The sequence below is a fragment of the Dermacentor albipictus genome, chromosome 2 (assembly GCF_038994185.2).
Source record: "Dermacentor albipictus isolate Rhodes 1998 colony chromosome 2, USDA_Dalb.pri_finalv2, whole genome shotgun sequence".
Classification (NCBI taxonomy): Eukaryota; Metazoa; Arthropoda; class Arachnida; order Ixodida; family Ixodidae; genus Dermacentor; species Dermacentor albipictus.
This window is the reverse complement of record NC_091822.1, coordinates 192,557,248-192,578,726: the sequence shown is the minus strand read 5'-3', so window position 1 is coordinate 192,578,726 and position 21,479 is coordinate 192,557,248. Positions and strand designations below refer to the sequence as shown.

Sequence of the window (21,479 nt, the reverse complement as noted above, 5' to 3'; positions counted from 1 at the left end):
ATTAATACGCATCGCCGTGATGCCCTTTCGAGTACTGTCACGTGGTCGCTGTCTCCCCGATTTGCATATAGAATGCGCTCACGGCAGCGGACACATTGGGAAACCTGTGGCAGCGAATGAGCGAAAGTTGCAGGCGTCGGTCGAAGGCCGAGAAATCGTTGAATTCCTCACAGATATTTCAGTGTTCTTTTTTTCATTTTTTTTTTTGCACGCGTAGACGAAAACAAGGCGCACGAGCTGTCTGAGCTCAGGCTTAAACCATAAAACAAGCTGGTGGATGTCAAGTTATTTGGGTACACAGCACATGACGCAATATCACTGATGCCACTCTGCATGTGAGATCGACCGGCTCTATCACATACAGCAAAAGGCACTTTTTCATCAGCACTGCGATCTGCACAAAAGGCACAAAAACCAAAGGCCGCCCAATGAAGTGTGTAAAATGAGTCTCATTTACACAGCAGACTCGAAACGGCCAAGCGGACCTGGGAGTAAATGCCAGCCCGGCACGCAGCTGGCACAGGACGCCGTTTGCATCATTTAAGGCGATACGCAGTGTCTTGCGCTAACCGATGGGTCATGCATGGAGTCTACGCCGTACACTTCCATGGCACTAAATTCCATTTGGCCTCGGCGGCTTGTCGTGTATAGTCACTGGATGCGAAATCTACGTAGCTGCAGCGACGCCCTGAAAATTCTCATCCGACAACATCCATGGTTTCCTTCGCAACATTTTACTGCTGCTGCTTGCGGAGCTTTATCGATGATTGTGTGAACAGTTATGAGGGTTCATGGGCGAGCGTCCCGGGAAGAGCAACGTATCGTTCATGGCATTAAAATATGATGCACAAATAAGAATGTAAACTGAAGAAAATTACAGGGTATAATATCAAATGACGTGAGAAAAGAATGAAGTGACAAAACATTAAGCGTAGCGGGAAAAATATGACCACTACTATACATTAATATATTCCGTAGTAATCAAGGGATACGTGACGCACCATGATGCACCCCTTGCGTGAGAAAGAGCGAAAAAGACAGGTAAGAAAGACCCCCCTCCCTCCCTCCCCATTTTGCGGCGTTTAGCGTTTGTGCCTTACGTGTTTAACTTGTGTCAACTATTGCGCTAGTAAACATGCAATTAAAGGGAAACCAAGTAGCCCTATTTATTACCCGTACAACAAAAATTCATTACGCAAATAACCCCAAACGTTCCTGTCCTAAGAAAGGCACTAACAGATTCGCCCCTTAGCATGGTATAATGCTAAGATATGCTCGGCGTTCTGGAACATTCCACACGCCTGGCCCAGGTCTTACTTTACAAGACCGTCTTACTTTTCCAATTGTTTCGAGTGTAAAGACACAGCCGGTGCGTAAACAGTGAAGGTGCTTCTCTTTGCGGGCACCTCTTTAGTTCAGGTCAGGGGAGGGGAAACCTTGCGTCACAAGCTTCTGTACGGCGCCGTATGCGTGGCGCTTGCGGTTCAACCTGTCTGGGCAGCAACGGCGTCGCATTTGTTCTATTCTCGCATTAGCAGCGCAGGGTAACGTGTGTCCTCACCCGAAAGAGCAAAAGGAACCACGGAGGTCTATCAAAGCGAGGCGGCAATAAGCGCGGGCGGCAGGCATAGCAGCAGGCTATACACAACGAGGACGGCGCGGAGCCTTTAATAAAGTTAGAGCGCCGCGCGAGGAAGGCACAAGACGCGGGCTTCGTCGTCGATTCATTACGCATCTTTTTTTTGCGGATGCCTCGCCCACTCGCAGCGGGCGCACAGCGAAAAGGAGGGGGGCGGCGGGGTCATCACCGCAACAGGGTAACTCTCGCGGTAACCCTCCCCAGCCTCTCCCTCTCTCTCCGTCGCCGCTCCGCAAGGCAAACAAAACGCCGCCAATTCAATCGCGCAAAACTTATTTAATAACCCGCGCCGAGCAGTGCGCTATCCATCTCTATTTCGCCAACGTCTCTTCTTACCGCTGCTCGTCCACACAGCACGCGCGAGCGTACCGCGTTCCTATTTCTTCCTCGCGGGCGACTTCCCCGCCGTACACCACCCCCGGTGCGGTGTGGAGCGGGCATCCCTCTCCGCCGTTGCGACAGCGTCTGAATGCAGCGCGCCTCGGTGTCTCTGCTCGCGCAATGGCGACTGCACACATATGCGTGTCTGTGTTTGCGAGCGGGTTGTTCGTGCGACGCCGCGCGAGCCTGTTTCGTAACGTGCGCGCTTTCTTTTCCCAGCTGCGCCACAGAACGCGATCGCCGAGGGGAGAGAGATCGAAACGGAAAAGAGAGCGAACGCCTCTCGCGCACCCATCGTGCAGTTCTTTCGGGGGCCGACAGGAAGCGCCAGCTGCTGGGGACGTGGTGAGGACGCGGTTTTTCTTGCGGTCATTACACACGCGCACGGATGGCATATCGGGGGATGCCGCCGGCTCGAAAAACAAAAGCCTGAACGAGTCAACGAAACTGTGTGCGACGAAATCGGAGGTAAACATGCTTGGCACAGAGCATCGCCGTCCTGCGCGGACTTGTGAATTTTAATATACGTAATATACGATCAACCTTGAATTCTCTCATTTTATTTACTTTTTCATTAATTTTGAATATGAAATAGCTCATGCCTATTACTGCTAATGAGAAGTAAGCTACTAAAAACGCAGTATCAGCGTGAGCACATCAATAACACGATGCTTTACTGTCATATACTTAAAAAAAATGTAAAAGGAAATGTAGTTGTTAAACAGGGAAAAAAAAAAGAGTGCAATTAAATTGCAGGCGACGTACTATTCAGTGACCGCATATCTTAGTCGACACAGCACCTCAAATTGCTGACTGGTTGCCATGCAGGGAATAATGACAACTTTAATGGCGTGTACTGCTAAGAGCATACACGCTGTTATAAATTTCACGCGCGGCGTTTTTAAGTATTAACGCTGCAGCATGTCTGGCGGAGGATATAGCAGTTTGATTCAAACACGGGACTCAAGTACACACGCATAGCTGAGAATACGTGCTAGAAAAGATGCACTATCGTGATCGCGTGCCTGGTTGCCTGAGGCCAACTGCTGTTTTTACGCCACCGTCCCGTTATCGTGAAATAGTGCGCTGCTGCCTGCAGTCAGAGCGGGAAATTCAACTCAGCCCTTTTTCACCAATGGAAACGAAACGCACATTGAGATTAGTAAAGAAGGACTTGTTTATGTCGACCTGGTTTAACGAAAATACCAAGGAACCAATTCTTTACGAAGTGGATCCTCAACTCAAATACCAGCTGGATGTGGAGCTTTCCAAAAATACCGAGACTGCGCACAGAGAAAAGCATTGAATGCACTTTAACAGTTTTACGAAGAGACAGACATACTTAACAAGTACCAGATATTGCACTGAATCATTACACAATGTTACTATAACTTGCTTCTATTATTTGTAATTATTAGTGCTTGTATATTACGTGTTATACTTCTTTTATTTATTTTGTTTGTATTCTGTGCATGCATTATTTTAACTCTGCGTAATTCCTCATCTGTTTATATGCTCATAGGAGTCTACATCACGGCCGTTTGTGTGTGTTTGTGACTTTGTTTACAAACTCATTGTGGTGCAACTTGCATTTGACTTTTATGTTGTCATGTTCATAGGCGTATAGGACTGTGTGCTGTGGATTTCTGACCCTATGACGTCGTTTCTTTTCATTTTCTTACATATCTTTTTATATTGTTGTTTCCGCTATGAGAAAAGGAGTAGCCGTCAGAATCATAAGGTGACTACGTCTCCTTCTTTTATTTTCATTTTAAAAAAAGAAGACGTTTTAAAACCTGCGGACCACACTTTTCGTCCGTTTCAACGTTTAGTTCGTCGTTGAGCCCACGAGTTGGTTCCAGCGTTGCGCACGTTCTTAATGGTTATGCTGCGTTTATCCTATACGAGCTTCGAGACGGCACAAAATAGGAGGCTCCGTTTATCGATTTCACTTCGCATGCTCTGCGAGAACGCTGCGGTCTCCCATTCAGCTAATGCATCCGTGCGCGATCGAGCCTCCGGATACCCCACGCCCGGTTGGCAACCACCCAGCGAGAGGGCTGAAAAAATATCATGGCGACGGACGACGCGGCGAGACCCGCGGCGGGGAACCCCTTTCGATGGCCGGAGCAACAGCTCGTTCGGTAGCGGCGGCGATCGATGACGGCATCGATGAGTCAGCGCACCGAGCGATCCCCTCGGGGGGAACGGCGATTGGCACCTCCCTTTCATCCCGGCGCCCCCAAACTGATGGGATGTAAAACAGACGCCGCTTTTGGCCGCCGTGGCTGCGAGCGCATAGGGCCTTTCAGCGCTCGCGGTTCAGACCGAATGAATGAATGAATGAATGAATGAATGAATGAATGAATGAATGAATGAATGAATGAATGAATGAATGAATGAATGAATTGATTGAGTTATTGATTTTATGATATCCGCTTCTTGTGCTACATTTCTCTGGTCATCATGATTGCATCTGTGGTAATGGTGGTGGTGAATTGTAGCAACAGGCGGGTTTAGCCTGGCGATCAAGGCCGGCAATTGCTCCGCTCGAGCGTCTCTTACAATACCGCTGAAGGGTTTCACCATATGTCCATAAGTCATTCTCTCTTAAGAATTCGATAAGGAGACGTGAAGTTTCTTTGCGGATTATAACTGATCCCTCGGGAAATATAAGATGGTGCAGGCACGCATGCAGAAGGTCTTTTTTTTTTTTGCATATTCTTCAGGAGAGCGTCCTTTTCATCTATAGTTGCGTCTATATAAAATACCGGCAGGCCATTTTTGGTGTTAGCGCGCACTCAACAGAACCTGCCCTGTTGTGTAAATTAGTTGCGATGCCTGACGCACAGCTACTGAACCAGGCGTGTCATTACTCACGGCAGGACCTTAGCCAACAAAAGCCCAGCTTCGCAACCACGTCTGCCTCTCCAAGTTTCTGCAATTTCTCCTATTGAAAACTGGCGAACATAACGGGCTTCTTTCCCGGCTCGCTCCTGTGGCAAGGACGACGAGGATGTTGGCCATCTTCTCCTCGAATGCCCCAGAAACGCGACGCAAGGACTGCAGCTAGAACAAGCGCTACACTCCGTAGATGCTCACCGACCTTTCTTACTCGCGAAATTGCTGGGTCCATGGTCATCAAAAATAACACAGCGAGAAGCATTGAATGCACTCGAACATTTTTACGAAGATACAGGCACCCTTAACAAGTACTAGACATCGCACCTACTAAACACACAATGTAACTACAACTTGCTTTCATTGTTTGTATTTATTAGCGCTTGTATATTACATGTCATACTCATATGTATTCTGTGTTAAAACTCGCTCTTGACTGTCATATTCTGTGCGTGTATTATTTTAGCTCTGTAATTCCTCATCGGTTCACATGCTCATCGCAGTCTACATCGCGGCCGCTTGTGTGACTTTGTGACTTTGTTTACAAACTCATTGCGGTGCGACTTGCCTTTGACTATTGTATTTATATGTTTGTGGATGTATACGACTGCGTGCTGTGGATTTCTGACCCTGTGACGTCGTTTCATTTCATGTTCCTATTACATATTTCTTTATATATTGTTATTTATGATGTGAAAAAAAAAGGAGTATCCGTCACCACTATAGGTTGACTTCATCTCTTTCTTTTATGTTCATTTCAAAACGCCCATTCCTGGGGAAAGGGGTAATACATGCGCTAAAATACGCATGCTGTAAGAACGCCATACTAAAAACTATCATTTATTGAACTCCGAAACCCAACAAACACGTTATGTAAAAATTCATCTCTATACCTTTTCGCAGCAATGAAATTATATTTATAATTCATTTCAGCAAGTATATGCGACGTAGGTGACGTTGGCTCAATTTGAAGGAAATATCCAACCAGTGTTGTGTTTGAAACATTATAAGCATTTGAATCTCCCTCCAACAGGTACATAAAATAATAATTCAAATGTTTGTGTTAGTGATGTATATTTTTTTCGCAATATGCTGTCAAATCCACCACGACTTCTTGCCGGTTGTATAGCGGCTACGTTGTTGCATGCAAAATATCAATAAATTAGCACACTGAAATTTCGGAGCCTTTAATCAATTAATAAATGGCACGATATATACGGGACCTGAACATCAAACTTTGGCTAGATGAAAGAACGCTTGACAATACGATCAATGCACAAACGATCAAGGCCTTTTGCACGGAGTCGTGCTATAGTGCATGATGCGGCCAAGTGTAAACATGATGATTCTGTACTGCTCCATGTGTCGCACGCGCCAATATACGTAGTCATTGCATTAAAACAACGAGTAGAGTTTGGTACTACAAAAACGGTGGTTTTCGCTATTCAATAGATTGTCGACACTCATTCGGCACAATATTGCCACCCGTTGGCGTAAACAACACTTTCGGTATTCGAATTTCTTGAACGTTGTCGTCGATTCTACAGCGAAGGAATCGTGCCTGAACGGATTACGTGCGTGCCGTAAATTGTGTCGCGCGCTCTCGATAGCACGCGAGCACCAAATATTAATCTGGGATTCACAGCGAGGCATGTGTAATTGTATAGGAAGAACTCTATCCGTGGGATTAGACTCGAAAACTGACGGCTGTGCACGCTACTATCGTTTTGATTTTGAGAATGGGAGATATTCGGTCCCGTTGGTACGACATATATTTCGAGGGACTAGCGCAAATAAGAAGCGCATGTGTTTGGTCCGTCCTCAGACCATCTCCTATTTGCAATCCTTCCCTGCAATTGTGATTTAAAGATTTGGCTTGACTTGAGTGTTCCTTGTTATTCTGTACGCAAGTTGACCCAATAAATAGTTCGATTCCTAACTCGCAATTTTAGTAGTGTTCGGCTCTTCACCGTCACTGTAACGTGACGATATGTTTGGTTCACAAGCGACATGCAAAAATTACACATACGGCAAGCACTGATATAGCATAAGGTGCATAGATATAAAGGTGAGACAAGATTATTCTAAAGCAGAAGTTACACCAACTGCCAAAACACCCTATTTGTCAACAAGCATCACCTTTATCGCACAAGTGGATTTTCTCAGCCACTCGTTGGCGCAAGATAAGGTCTAGCCACGACAGAAGCGCTTTTGAAACGACTTACTCAACAGCTAGCTCTGGTAGAGCCTCTTCGGTGCAAGCCAGAGTCGGAAAAACGATTGCTATAAAAGCTTTTCGATTAACACTGATTTCGTGAGGAACGCGCTTTTAATTACTCGTCTCTACCGCATGGAAATCCCGAAACGGGCTTCAAGCCTACTGTTTACACAATTATCTCGAATCCAGGCGCCCGCTACGACTTCTGATGCGAGCCACGCACGGAGCCTAATCGAAAGAGATGCAGCCGGCCAGCGCTACGCGAATGTGGCCTCCATTAGTCAGAGAGCATGACGGCGCATAATCTGTTTAGCGTCGACAAATCATCGGCTTAGGATCACACCGGACTCGTACGGTGCGCGTGTCGGCACACATCAGGAGCGCGTGTTCCCGCTGCCCCGCAGATACCGAGACACTTCTCCAGGAACAATCAGAGCAGGTGCCCCCCCTCCCCGTCTCGTAAACGTGATGGATTGGGGACCAGGAAGACCGCAACGGGAACAGCATCGGCTTTCTGCCCCTAACTCATTGCATCTAGCGAATCCTGTCACAAATGCGGAGGGCAAAGTCTAGCTCCGAGCACGCCGGTGTACTAGGTGTATTACGGGCTTAAGGTAATTGTGTAGCTTCTCTGGAGTACAGCAAGCTAACACGCTGCGCGATATTGTGGTCGAATTGCGGAGAAATCCCTTCCGACAGCCCCTTTACTTGTGCCATTCGTCAAACTCACTGACAAATACATATTGCAAGTACCATAAGGTATGACGCTTCTCTAAATGCCAGCAAGTAAACAGTAACGCACCGACAAACTACATACACAGCTGTCAGGCTTACGCCAAGTAAATTCGCTAATAGTCTCTACACACGTCACGATCTTGGCGCGGTCTATAGATCAATGACTACGGCGTGTCGCTGCTGAGTGAAAAGCCACATGTTCGATCCCAGCCGCTGCGGCCGCATCCCGATGGGGGGCGGAATGCAAAAACGATCGTCTACCTTGCACTGGGTGCACGTTTAAGAACCCCAGGTGGTCGAAATTAATCCGGAGTCTCCCACTACGGTGTGCCACCAGATCGTGGTTTTTAGCACGAAAAGACTCTGAATTTATTATTTTTTTTTTCTGGGGAGGTGATTCTGACATTTACGCTGGCATAGAAGGCTGCATCATTTACAGCAGTTTTATCCTTACGGCATTTCTACGGACAGAACGTATATGCAAATCTTGGGAGATGGCTCCGTCTATAAAGGCAGCACGCTGCAGGCTAAATGGTCGAGCGCTCAACGTCGCGCCTCCGTCCGCTAGGTCGGATCCCCGAGAACAGACGCAGAGCGCTCTCCTCTGTCTGCATGCAGACAGATTTCCTCAATCCGATGGAGCAACCTAACCGAACGGTACGGCGTGAGAAATAACTCGGTTGCACGATCGCGTTAGCGCGCGCGGTCCGTTATCGACGACCACTTGCAACACGATTCCGGCGCCTCGTCGAGAGAGATCTGCGCACCGGCAGTCGCGCTAAGCCAGTGGCAGCGGCCATCCGTAAAGATGATCGCGGACCGCTGAGAGGACGGGGCGCCGCCGCAGCCGAGCTAATGCTCGCGACGAGGGAAAGGCGTTTATCCGGCGAGACGGATCGCGCCCGGTGCCTCGGCCGGGAGACGCACTCCGTCAGCCACGCTGTCAGCGCCGCCGCGGCTGCTGCACGACCGCCCGTGCTCCTCCAACCCGTTCGTTGCGCAGACGCCTGCTTGAGAGCTGCTGGCCCGCACGCGGCCACCTTATCACCACCGCAGACAGCGAAACCAGTGCGGTGCGTGCAGTGAGAGGGAAAGGGTGGGCCTCGTTACACAGCCACATAACGCCGAGGCAGGACGCATGCCCTCTCTTTGGGAGACAAAGTATGGCACCTGCAACTACTGATTAACCAGCCGCCGTCGCTTTACGAAGCAACGCCCAGTGACAGCTTGCATCGCCAGAGCCTTATGAACTAAGCGTGGTGATAGTCGCCGTCTAGACGACAAGATTCAGTGACACTGCAGTGATCTGCGAAGCCATATTCGGCGATAGTGATCACGCGGCCTAGGCTTATTACCTATAGTCAGCCGTTCTTCCGAAGTGTACCCTCATAAACAAAGGACCAGAGGGAAACAGAAAAAAGAAAGCGTTTGAAATTGCAAGGTGCATTGCATAAAGTCACACGTCCAAACGTACGGTCACTGCGCCATTTGATTTCCTGCTTAGGTCTAAGGTTGATAAAAAAAGAAATCGTTTTGCCTCGGTCTTGGCATCCATAGTGTTTCTCCAGGCGGTACCTATAGCACTGCTAGACAGTGAGCCCTTAAACTGGCACAAAGCGATGATACGTTGTGTTCGATTATGTTGCGCTCATATCGTCTTCCAAGCCGGCTTTCCTACCCTAGCGACAAAAGTGCGGGTGGAACGCTGCTTGATCAAGCTAGTGATTATTTTGGAAAGAAGGGCTCAGTACTGCATAATATTGTGCCAAGATCGTTGTCTTAATCAGGCCCCGGAATGTCGACGTAAAGCACGCGAATCTACATCAAAGAGAACTGATATAGCCATCGTTCTTCACTGCCTGATATTACCACTGCCGCGGTACGAGCTTCCGTCACTGCCTGTCCCGGTAACAAATGCTTCTCAGAATGACCCAGGAGGCTTTAATACGCAGCCACGCTTCCTTAAAATTGCAGCCATATGTTATCAACAGAAATTCGCTTGTTTTTGTATTCTTATATTAACTCGAAGTTAAAGGATCTCAAAACACTGAACGTAGCAGGCAGCCTAGATGGAAAAGAGAGAGAGAGAGAGAAAGAATAAAGAAATAACTAGTAAATTTATTTTCGGGTGAATAATGATTGTGCTAGCAGACTACTGGCGAAGTGCCTGTAATGATCCCATTGCACGGTGCACGCCATCGCTCTTGGGTCGTATAGTCTCACATCTTCGCGATGATCAGGTTAACGCAAACCAATCTGAGAGCGTGCCGACCCGGTTCTCCTTGCGCCAAAAAGTTTCGTTGTGCGCTGATGACTTCATGGTATTCGCTGCATCTGTTTCGAGCCCTTACCGCTCAATAAGAGAAGCGCAACTATCTTAATCGTTAAAATCACAACGATCATGAGACTTTTACTGTTTGTTCTTATTGCCATTCCTACTATTAGAAAAGCAGACAGCAAAAAGACCACGTAGGATTTTGACTACCATTGATTATTTCGAAGTGAGTCTAACGTACTCTTTAAAATACGCCAAAGAAACGTCCAATGAAAACGTTAGTTAGTGTCCGTCTTCGTACAGCAACAAATAGAAGAAAATGATAATAAAAGGTGGTTTCGTGAATGATACGTGAAATACGAACAAACTGTAATGGTTATGTTGCCTGTTAAGGGAATTTTTTCCTTTGCATTTCAAAGAAGTTCGTAGAATACTTTTCACCAGCTTTTACGCTGGGCGCCCTTTGAGTTAGAGTAGAGGCTACGGGAATACCAAAAGCTTCTTTCCTATTTACCGTCATGCAGCTGCCGAGCTGAGTCGCCTACTTGCTTAACAGCGCGATAGGTATACGGTCCAGCGTTGCTATTCTTGGTATTAAGTCCCAGCGTCAATGGGCCTGTCACTTCTTATTTAGCTCGGTTTTATGTTAAACGCAGGTGAATCAGTAAGCCAGACACCGCCACAAGCAACGCACAAGCGCACACACACAGACGCACGTACGCACGCACGCATGCACACGCGCGCACGTACGCACACGAACACACATACGCACGCACACACGCGCATGCTCGTCGCGCAGGCAGAGCGGAGATGCACGCATTTAGGTCCCTGCCCGAGAACTGTTGGGACTCTTCTGCTCCTGCCTCTTCAAACGGTCATCGCGAAAAGAACGGTGCAGCAGCGTCAACCATCGTGAACAACCATGAGAAGAATAAAGAGCGGGACCTTATCGACAATCTCCTCGGTGGGCGGCATTCGGCAGTTCTCGAACTACGCAGGCACCTTGTTTTCGTGAGAAGCTCTTGCAGGACGCTGTCTGTATGAAAGGGTCCCCCACAATGGGCCATTGGCTTCGATCGCCACGCCCCCCACGCCTATTGGAAGGGCCGAGTGAAGGGGCACCCTCGTCTCAATAACGCCAACGAGACGCACAGCGGCGGTGGCGACTCGTTGTGCCAACGGCCCGTCGATGCCGCCGCCGCCGCCGAGGCCGGTCGAGCATCAAAGGCGGGGGAAGGCGGCCGCCCCTGATGCCCGCTCGGTGCGCAGTTGCGCCAAGGTCAACAGCCAGAAATGGCCATGACGGCAGAGGCGATTCTATTTGGCCGCGGCGATCTGGAGCGTCCCATCTACAATCTGGAATGCCGCCTTCGCTGTGATGCACCCCAAAGGATACCCTGAATGCGGGGAGGGGGGTTGCGATGTCATCATAAGGCACGGGAACGATGCATCGTCCATGCGCGGCCCTTCGCACTGCGGAGCGTCGCGCCTGATCGCAGTACGCACCAGCAAGCCGAAGTGGGCGGCTGCGGAGAAAGAAGGCCCAGACACGCCACGGCGATCAGGACGCACGCCTTGAAGACGCACTCCCGAGCACACTCCCTCTCTGCCTTCTTCTGCTCCCCGGACTTGAGCTATAACTTCGCGTGTCAGAGCAGCCATCGCGCACACCTCTCGCGAGTTCGTCGCATATTCTTGTTGTCTTTTTTCTTTTCTAACTTTCGAGCCTCTTCGGCAGGGCCGAGGACAACAGGGAGATCATCAATCGGGCGTCCATTTCCGAAGGCACCCAGCAAAGCGACGGCTCGAACGATTCTCGGCGACAGGGGAGGGGGGCTCGGTCGCCCCATCGTGTTCTCTGTGCAACCGGCGGGCAAGAGCGCCCTTCGAAGGCGAGCACTCGGCGAAGATCGTCGTTGCACCGCCGGTCGAAAATTTCCCCTCGAATAGCGGCAAAATGCGATTCTCGTGGCATTGAAGAAGCGAAATAAAGAAAGAAAGAAAGAAAGAAAGAAGGATAGAAGGGAAATTCTGGGTCGGACTGGACACTTGCGCAGCTCTTACAACGCATTGTCTTTGTGCACGATGGCAATACGACACAAACAAACGCCTGCGCTTCGAATATTTCTACGCCATGCTCACGCTGGCATTTTGCTACGCGGTTATTTTTTCTCGCTAGCTTGGCACTTTTGCGACGATTCACTGTACGGCGACATTATTCAGCCTTACTGCTTTTTTTACTACGTCCACCGATTAACTGGCACGTAAGCCTCAGCGGTACCATTAACTAGAGATACTCCAAGACAAGCGAACTCCGTGAAACGTTGCCTTTGAAAACGAGCACCCAAAAACAATATATTTACGAAACCACCTGCAACGTTGCTCGGACGAAAAAGCAAACACGACTTATGGAGATAACTTTCAATTATTAGAGACGCTGTCAAAACAGAACTGCCGTTTCACCGTTGAATGAGTCAACTGAAATAGACAATCCACTTTTCACAAAACTGGTCAGTCGGCAAAATGTTTTATTGGCGTTAGACACAACGACACAAATATCAAGAGCACAACACAGACCTATTCTTGTAGAATACATACTTCGCAGTTTGAGATAACCAAGTTGTAAGGACAGCTGTCCTCCCTCTGACTTGATCCTTTAATCTTATTAACCTTCTGAAGCTGTAAACGCTATGTGCCCCACCAGTCACATGCACCCTACGGCTCTGTCCTTTTGCGTCATCTTACGTTGGGCTGTACACGCATTGTAAAATTATGGGGTTTTACGTGCCAAAACCACTTTCTGATTATGAGGCACGCCGTAGTGGAGGACTCCGGAAATTTCGACCACCTGGGGTTCTTTAACGTGCACCTAATCTAAGTACACGGGTGTTTTCGCATTTCGCCCCCATCGATATACGGCCGCCGTGGCCGGGATTCGATCCCGCTACTTCGTGCTCAGCAGCCTAACGCCATAGCCACTGAGCAATCAATGCGGGTGCAGTACACGCATTAAAACAGTTTTTTTTGTGTGTGTGGGGAGTACGTAGTACTTAGAGCATATACACTGTGCGCACTGTGTGCTGTATAGCCCCTTGAGAAAGTAATTTAATTATTTGAAGGGGTCGTTTCGTCTAACTACAGTAATCAGCATTTCAGTGCTTTCACGTTACCTAAAGGCTGGCGACGCTAGTTGCCGACGTTTCAATTTGCACTCAAATCAATCAGTCAATGAATAAACACTTGTGTGACGTGCAAAACTGATTGAATGTGCTCAAAGTGCGGTTACGGAGAGTTACACTTATAAGGGCCACATCGGTCTGCATTGGCGAAGACGTGGTTCACGGTTTACACAGTGATAACTTCACACTCAGCGCATGACCGTTACATCGTAGCTCTCCACATCATCGGCGAGAAAAGATGAAAGAGCAGGCTGACCTGAGTGGGCGGCGGAGACGGCGCGCAGCAGCCTCTTGTAGAGAGCCAGGAAGGCGGCCTCGGCAGCCAGGCTTCGCTCTCCCAGGCGATCCACTTCGGCCTGGAAGTGCCTCAGCAGCGGAGACACCAGGCACCGGACGTCCTGTGAGGCAGACGGCTCCGTTCACGTCACACAGAAGCAACCAGAAAAGCAGTGCGTGGAGTAAGATCAGTGCACGAGATAGACTATACAGTCGCACTTGGTCGAAGGAGAGAATCCTCGGTCACTGGGCCGGACTGACCTCAACGCAGAAGGCTTTGAACGCGCTGCTACGCTTCTTGAGGGCACGCGGAGTGGAACATTAAGAATTGCGCGTTACGTACAGCTTTATTTGCTTGTCTTCATTTCTTTTAATTTCTTCAAATTTTTATTTCGTCTCTCCATATATCACCTTTCAATTTCTTTATACCGTAACCCAGCACAAAGTATCTAGCCAGATTTACACTGGCTAAACCTCTGTCTTTTACACTCTCTGCTTCTTCTTTCTCAATCTCCTCAATGAAGCGGGCCTATTACCGTCCTGTACGCGAAATGCCGTGTATCCGGATGGTCAGCCGAGTCATACTTTAACCTCGGTTGTGTACTCGACCGCAGGTGTAAAAGAACGCGTCAAGCTCTGATGATGTGAAGCAGAGCAAGAAGTTTGAGGCCTACTCAGGATTTATTAAAGGAGATGCTTCCAATCTACTGTTGATCTCATTTTTGTTGCCAGAGTGGTAGCAGATTGATTTTCATTATTGATACAACCACTACTTAAATTTCTCGGTGTGAAATTTCTACGAATGTAATCTGCTGCGAGAAGCGATAGAAGCTGGTGCGCAGTACGTAGTGGTTATGCGATAGCGATCGATTCTTCATTTTCTTCCCAGGCTGAGTGTTCTTTGGCCGTGCTTTCTCAAGAGTTTTCGGCCAAATAAAGAACTGTCAGTGGGATTTACGCAGGCGCATGCGCTAATTTTGTGATGCGATGATCTAAGTCACCCCCAAAAAGTAATATTAATTTAAACTGTCTCTTGTGATCAGCGTCAGCTGCCTGAAGCAGCAGTCTGTTAAGATTCACAGTACTTTGTGCGGCAATGAAACATGAAAATGCAACATGAAAATACTTGTCCGTGGGTGTGTGCAAGGGTATTATGCGCGGAATGTGCAAATCCTACTCCCTTCGTTACGACGCTCAACACCTCTACGCCAAGGAGTGGACTCCCTCCCGTGGCCCTCTGTGAGGGTTGTTCCAACGTTTCCTACGCTCAGCCTCTCTACGCCAAGGAGTATTTTCCCTCCCGTGTCTCTCTGTGGGGGTTGCGCCGACGTGTCCTACACTCAACCGTATACGCCAAGTAGTCGATTCCCTCCCGCGTCCCTCTGTGGGATTTGCCCTGACGTGCCCTGACATGTCCCTCTACCATGGGACAGCAGTGAATGAGGATGCTCAGACGGTGAAGGGTATAAGAAAGCCAGCGAGCCGCCACGTGTGGTCGCATCTTCTCTGTCCTTGCGTGGAGGTGCACGCACGCTGAGCGTTTTTGTACTTTATTGCCTTGGAGCACACCGCTCACTCGTAACGATGCATTAAACTTGTTATTTCCAATTACATCACTTCGTCTTCCCTGCCGAACCCTCTCCGTTCGTAAACCTGGTTCGAGCTCTAAGAAGACGTTGTTGAAGGTTCACAAAACCCCGTCCCCTTAACACGACACAAAGCCAAGCCCGAGTTTGGTTCCTCTATGCACGAATGCCGCGAAGTAACGGCTTCCTCAGAAAGTCTTCAGATGCGACTGTCATCCGAATAACTTGCTTATATTGGATGTTTCGCGCGATTCTCGTGTCTATATTACGAGTCATTCCGGTTTTACTTCGCTTTTTACTTAACCGGGAGCGTGCACTGGAAGGTGTAATTAACCTGGTCAATTAAACCTTCGCCTATTTTCGCATAAGTGCTTATTCTCATCGTCCTCTATCACACTTGCTATTTCTCCCCACATCTGGTTAGCTCTGTGCAGCTAACCAGAGGAACCTGTCTCAGGGCGACCTTTGCTTTTCGTTGTGAATAAACGTCCTCTGACTCTTCTCTTGTGACGATGCATAAATTACAGCTAAGAGGCACAGCCTATATCCTCTTCCGTCTGCGCAAGTCGCGGGAGGGTAATTTTCTCGCGGGGTTTCATCTGTCACCTTTGAGACAGCGCTACCCCCGTATCGCTGCGCTCATTAGAAAACTCGGCGCGGGACAACAAAGAGCGCGCCTTCACCACATAACGCCCGCGTTCTACGGCGAAACGCAACTTTGCCGCCTCGGAGCGAGAGAGCGAGAGAAAAGATCGCGTTCGCATCTCTTGGCGCAGCCGATGCGGCGTTGTGCCCCGTCCACCGCCATTCTTCTTGTCACGGCGCAGCACAGCTCGGAGGCGGGTGAAAATCCCCGATGGAAGCTGCGTATATTTCATGCGATGCTCATCCCCCCCAGCGCCAAACAGTTCTCCTCTGGCATCAGCAGTAGCAGCAGAAGCGGGAGCCTAAATAACATAAATCAAAGCGTTATTTATTAAGCGTTATTTATCTGCGAGACAGGAGGAATGGGACGACGGAGCGCAAAGCGGCGCGTGCTGAGCCGCGCGCGCCGTTTGCGCGAGCGGCGGCCGAGCGTTCGAGCGTGATTCCAGTGCAGCGGACCCACGTGCAGCGTCTGTCTGTACGCTAGAGATCGCTGGGCTGAGCGTGTTGCGACGAAAATAGCGGGTTGAGGGAGGCAGGGGGTGAAGCTTTTTTTCCGCCACGCATTGCGGGTCCATTATAGGGGCGAAAGCGATGCTCCTCCTTCGCGAACGCTCGCGACTCGTATTATTTATCTGGTCGATGGAAACCAAGGCGAAGCGTTTACTCTCGCCCTGTCTCACTCGGCTTTCAACCTCTTGCTTCCAAAGCCCTCCTCATCCTGCTTTTCTCGCCAGCAGATCTTGCGAGAAAAAATAAATACGGCCACCAATAATTTTCGGCGCGGTGCGGTGCGCGCAGAGCCTCCGTCGCAGAAACGAGAGCGGTAGTCACTTCGGACTCGGGGCTGCAATCCGTAAGGTTTCTCTCGGGAGGAACTCACATTCTGTCCCATTTTTACCGTGCGAAGAGTATATTGTGCTGGCCGTAGGTTTCATTGTGCAACTTGTGGGAGGGAGTACAAGTATGCACCCGTTGAGAAGCCCCTCATACGGCTGGCGTCATTCACAATGGATAAGAATATTAAGCTGCGACGTGTCTTTAAAGCGCTCCGGTTACTCCGGTTACTGATTATCAATCAGTAAACCGGAGGATGGGTGCTCTCCCATATCTGAATACGGTTATTGCTTTGCGCTTGCGACTGACCATCGCCGTTTGAGGCGGATTTGTAAGGTGACGTAATCAGGAGATGAACTTTCATCTTGTGATCCTTCTTTAAACTGTACAACAAAAATGGCAGGTACCGAATTGACCTCGTGCTTCTAGAGGAACGAGGTATCATAAGGGGCGTGTGGAGGGAACGAAGCGCTAGCGAAAGCATTAAGATGTATATGGCAACCAAAGCATACATAAACGAACAAGGAGGCAAAAGTGCCGTGAGAACCGAGAGCACAGATGTCGTGGCACAGCACAATGCCTCTCGCAACCGCGAGCTCGCCTCCTCCGGAATCCTCTGGCGGAGAACGCATCCGAACCTCGAGCGAAACGGAACTAAAGCACCGGAGCAGCAAAGCAGAAAATTGCGCGCGCGGTATACAACAGTCGGCGGTGCCTCGAGACGCCGTATTTAAAGCCTCGCTGAGCACTTTCATTTGTCTCATTCGGAAGGAAATCAAGACAAGCGGGCAGAGTCCAGATCAGCAGCGACAATCGTCGACGCGCTCCGCCTTTGCGCCATCAGTCTCCGCGCACCGAGCGGCGCTTTGGCAGGAGCTCGCGCCCGTAGCCCGGCTCGCACGGTATCGGGCCATCGCTCAGCCCTTCCTGACCGGTAGACACGTGGCGCAGGGGGGAGACGGAACAAGGCTCGTTCCCTGTGCACCAGGCACTTCGCTGAGACAGCTGATCCGGGGCCGATAGCTGGCGCTCCTTCCTCTCTCGAGGGAAGCGCGTTCTTTGGCAAGCGGAGAGGGCAGCCTGCCAGTTTCGTCCACTTGCCTCTGATAGGCGGCTAAACGCCACGCTGGGATACCTAAACGGAGTCCACTGATAACCTTACGTCCCTTTCTGGCCCCGATCAAAGCGCTGCGACAGACTGAGTGCCGCGGTGATCTACTACAGTTTTCGCGAGCTCAGCGAGAGGAGGAAGTACGAGGAGAGAGAGAGAGAGAGCTCGGCGCTTGAGTGTCCCGCGTCGCCTCGTTTCGTAGCTCCTGGGAAAGCTCGTTACGGTGTTTGTCCTTACTGCTCTGCTAAGCGCCCTGGCCGGCCGGAATGACAGCTTAATCTCGAGAACTAGTTGAATGCCACCTCGCTGGTTTTGGCAGTGTGAAGGCATTGCACACTTGTGAATTGTAAACAAACGCGAAGAACAAGCACGGAAGTCGCAATAAACTGTTCTTGGACCTCCTTAAGTCGCTACCACGACGGTTTGATGATCCTCGCTTACTGAGTTACAGCAAATGCGAATAAAGTTTAGAAAACAACAATGCGCGCAGAGTGTTCAAGAACGATATCTAACTCTCAACTGTTATTTGAGCATATCGACACAATAATATTGTGTCGAAATGGCCTGAAAAGCGCTACATAGTGGACTATGAGCTGGTTCAATTCACCACCATATAAACTATTACGAGCCTTTACACCAATCTGGACATTGCAGATATGCATTTCGAGCCGTCGTTATGATTTGAAAACCGGTTTGGTAACGCTCATAGAGTTCGAGCTCTTCACGTGTCTCGTGAATACGTATGGAGAATATATAGAGTATATATAAAGTAATTACAATGTAAAGAACATACGACACTCATCTGCCAGGAATGCCTGTTAGTGCAAGCTACTCAACATACATTCACCCTGTACTTCTGATAAAACGGTCGCCAAGACAAAAAGAAATTTGTATTCGAGTCGGCGAGACATGGCACGAATATCGACTCAAACGAAGCTTTGATCATGTACGGGAAAACGTTAAAAGAATAAAAATTGTATCACTCATTACAAAAACCACGAAGAAAATTATTGTACTTTGTGTGCTTTTTTTTATGTCACCTACAAGAGATTTCCAACATTTCGCAGGGGAAAAATACTTTTAAAAGTTAAATTATGGGTTATTACGTGCCAAAACCACGCTCTGATTATGAAGCACACCGTAGTGGGGGACTCCGGAAATTTGGACCACCTGGGGTCCTTTAACGTGCACCTAAATCGAAGTGCCACGGGCGTTTTCGCATTTCGCCCCCATCGAAATGCGGCCGCCCTGACCAAGATTCGATCCCGCGACCTCGTACTTAGTAGCCCTACACCATAGGCACTAAGCAACCATGGCGGGTTAACAAATAAAGAAGTGTCGAAGAACTCTGCTGCGTAAGTGCTCAACTTTGTACAGCAAAAGCTAATGCGCCAGCGAATGACTAAGATTCCCCAATGAGACATTTTTCCTCAAAATTCAAAATTTGAACGACACATCGGGATTAAAGGTTGGTGTAATGTGGATGAGGAGGAAACAAGGGAGCTGTGAACATGCAACATAGATGGCATCGTGTAGATGGTATCATTTTCGGAATTTATACTCTTCAGACACAGATTAAAAGGACAGGACTTGTGTCGTATCAGGGACAGAATTCACATAGCTTTTCGTTCGTATAGTGATGTTTGACATTGGGCGACCGCCTTAGCTATACAGCAGTGTACGTCAAACGCCATCGCTGTCTCTTACATGGTCTTACGAACATTTCTACCGTAAGAATATTCTCCTTAACACGGGCTCGTGTTAGTGTGGCCAGACTAGCGTTTCTTGAAGATTTCTTTGAGGATTTGCACTACAGTGAGAAATTGTCCCGACAACAAACAGGGGTGCCGGCGAAAAGAGCCACAACGCACGAGTCGTGCCGTGCCGGCCAACTATACCGCTCCGTGAGAGGCGCATGCGCAGTGCTGTCATGACCGCTTCTGACGCGGCGCTCCACAATCGCGCGCAATTTTAATGAATCTCGCGAAGAGAACTGAAGTGAATGCCCACCGCTTTTTCTCAAGTGCGCCGCCCTGTTCGGGCGCACTGTGCAAATATCTCGCACAAAACGTCCGAGCCACCCTTCGTACTCCTTGTTACAGACCTCTCCTCGGAGTTGTGATTTCAGAAGCAGCGTTTACCGAGCCCAGGGTTTTGAGGTCGTCTCCAACCGCTCGCAAAGTCCACCCGGGCATCCGCTCACGAACACAAAAGGTTGGGGAGAGCCTCGCTAGGCGTATGCAGCTGCGCCGTGCATCCTCGACTCAAAGCAGAGGGGCTCCGGCGCGGTAATCTCAAAAGTTGTCTGCTCGGCAGCCCCACACAAGCGGCCACTCGGACAGCTTCAGACAAGTGAGTGTACAGCGCCTCCCTTTGTTTCTTCGAGAGCCGACACCAGGGACCAGCCCCTTCTTCTTGGACGGCCGTGGCACAGTTGGCCATTGCTTGATTAGGAATGCGCCCGAGATTGAGACCCCGAGATAATTTCGGCAGCAAATTGTCCGACGAAGTGTGTTCCCAGCCGCTAGCGAAGGGGGAGCGCCCAGCCTCTGGGATAAAACTTAGTTGGCTGTCGATGCAAGTTAGCGCTGTGCGAGTGTAGGTGGTAGGATAACACGTGATCTGACGGCGGTGGCACAATAGCGCGAATGGACTACCACTTACGCCTTCGTGTCAGGAAAACTTAGGGTCAGCCCTAAGAATTAGAGGCGCGAAGCGCTAAAAACTTCCCCGCTTTAAATACTATTATGCAAGCCGATAAGAACTTTCAAAAAGATATGCGATCCTTCTTGAGTTATTCAATGTCTCCTTAATTACACCTCTATAAAATAAATCCACCGGGGGAGCCGTAGTCGTAACGCTTTTTTAATGTATTATTTTCCTTTCACCCATTATTCCACTCGAAGCTGCACTCCCACTATTGCTGGGACGTTCCACTCATTCGGAACTGGTGACAACAAATTAATACAATGGGATGAAAATAATGCTTGCAAAATATAGTCCCAGTCGTACTTTTCTCAGGGTCGTTTTGAGGGAAGGAAAACGTTGCAACCTGTGTCATAAAAGCTCTTTTAACTTGCAGTTAGTTAGTCGGTTAGTTAGTTAGTTAGTTTGTTAGTCAGTCAGTCAGTCAGTCAGTCAGTCAGTCAGTCAGTCAGTCAGTCAGTTAGTTAGTTAGTTAGTTAGTTAGTTAGTTAGTTAGTTAGTTACTTAGTTAGTTAGTTAGTTAGTTAGTTAGTTAGTTAGTTAGTTAGTTAGACAGACAGACAGACAGACAGACAGACAGACAGACAGACAGACAGACAGACAGACAGACAGACAGACAGACAGACAGATAGATAGATAGATAGATAGATAGATAGATAGATAGATAGATAGATAGATAGATAGATAGATAGATAGATAGATAGATAGATAGATAGATAGATAGATAGATAGATAGATAGATAGATAGATAGATAGATAGATAGATAGATAGATAGATAGATAGATAGATAGATAGATAGATAGATAGATAGATAGATAGATAGATAGATAGATAGATAGATAGATAGATAGATAGATAGATAGATAGATAGATAGATAGATAGTGTAGTGCTGGTGCGAATGGAAGGCGCAAAGGTTTGGCTGTGCCAGAAACACCAAATGAAGAGTGGGTCTTCGCGATTCGCCGCTCCTCGCACCCACATAACGGGA

At 48.8% G+C, this 21,479-nt stretch overlaps 1 protein-coding gene across 1 annotated transcript in view; it reads right to left on the bottom strand.

Moving 5' to 3' along the window:
- ct (homeobox protein, cut) overlaps positions 1–21,479 on the bottom strand; it is a 760,713-nt gene that overhangs the window by 570,879 nt on the left and 168,355 nt on the right. The window contains exon 3 of the mRNA XM_070534591.1: positions 13,585–13,726. Within this exon, the coding sequence (XP_070390692.1) occupies positions 13,585–13,726 (142 nt within the window). The remainder of the gene's footprint in view (positions 1–13,584; positions 13,727–21,479) is intronic.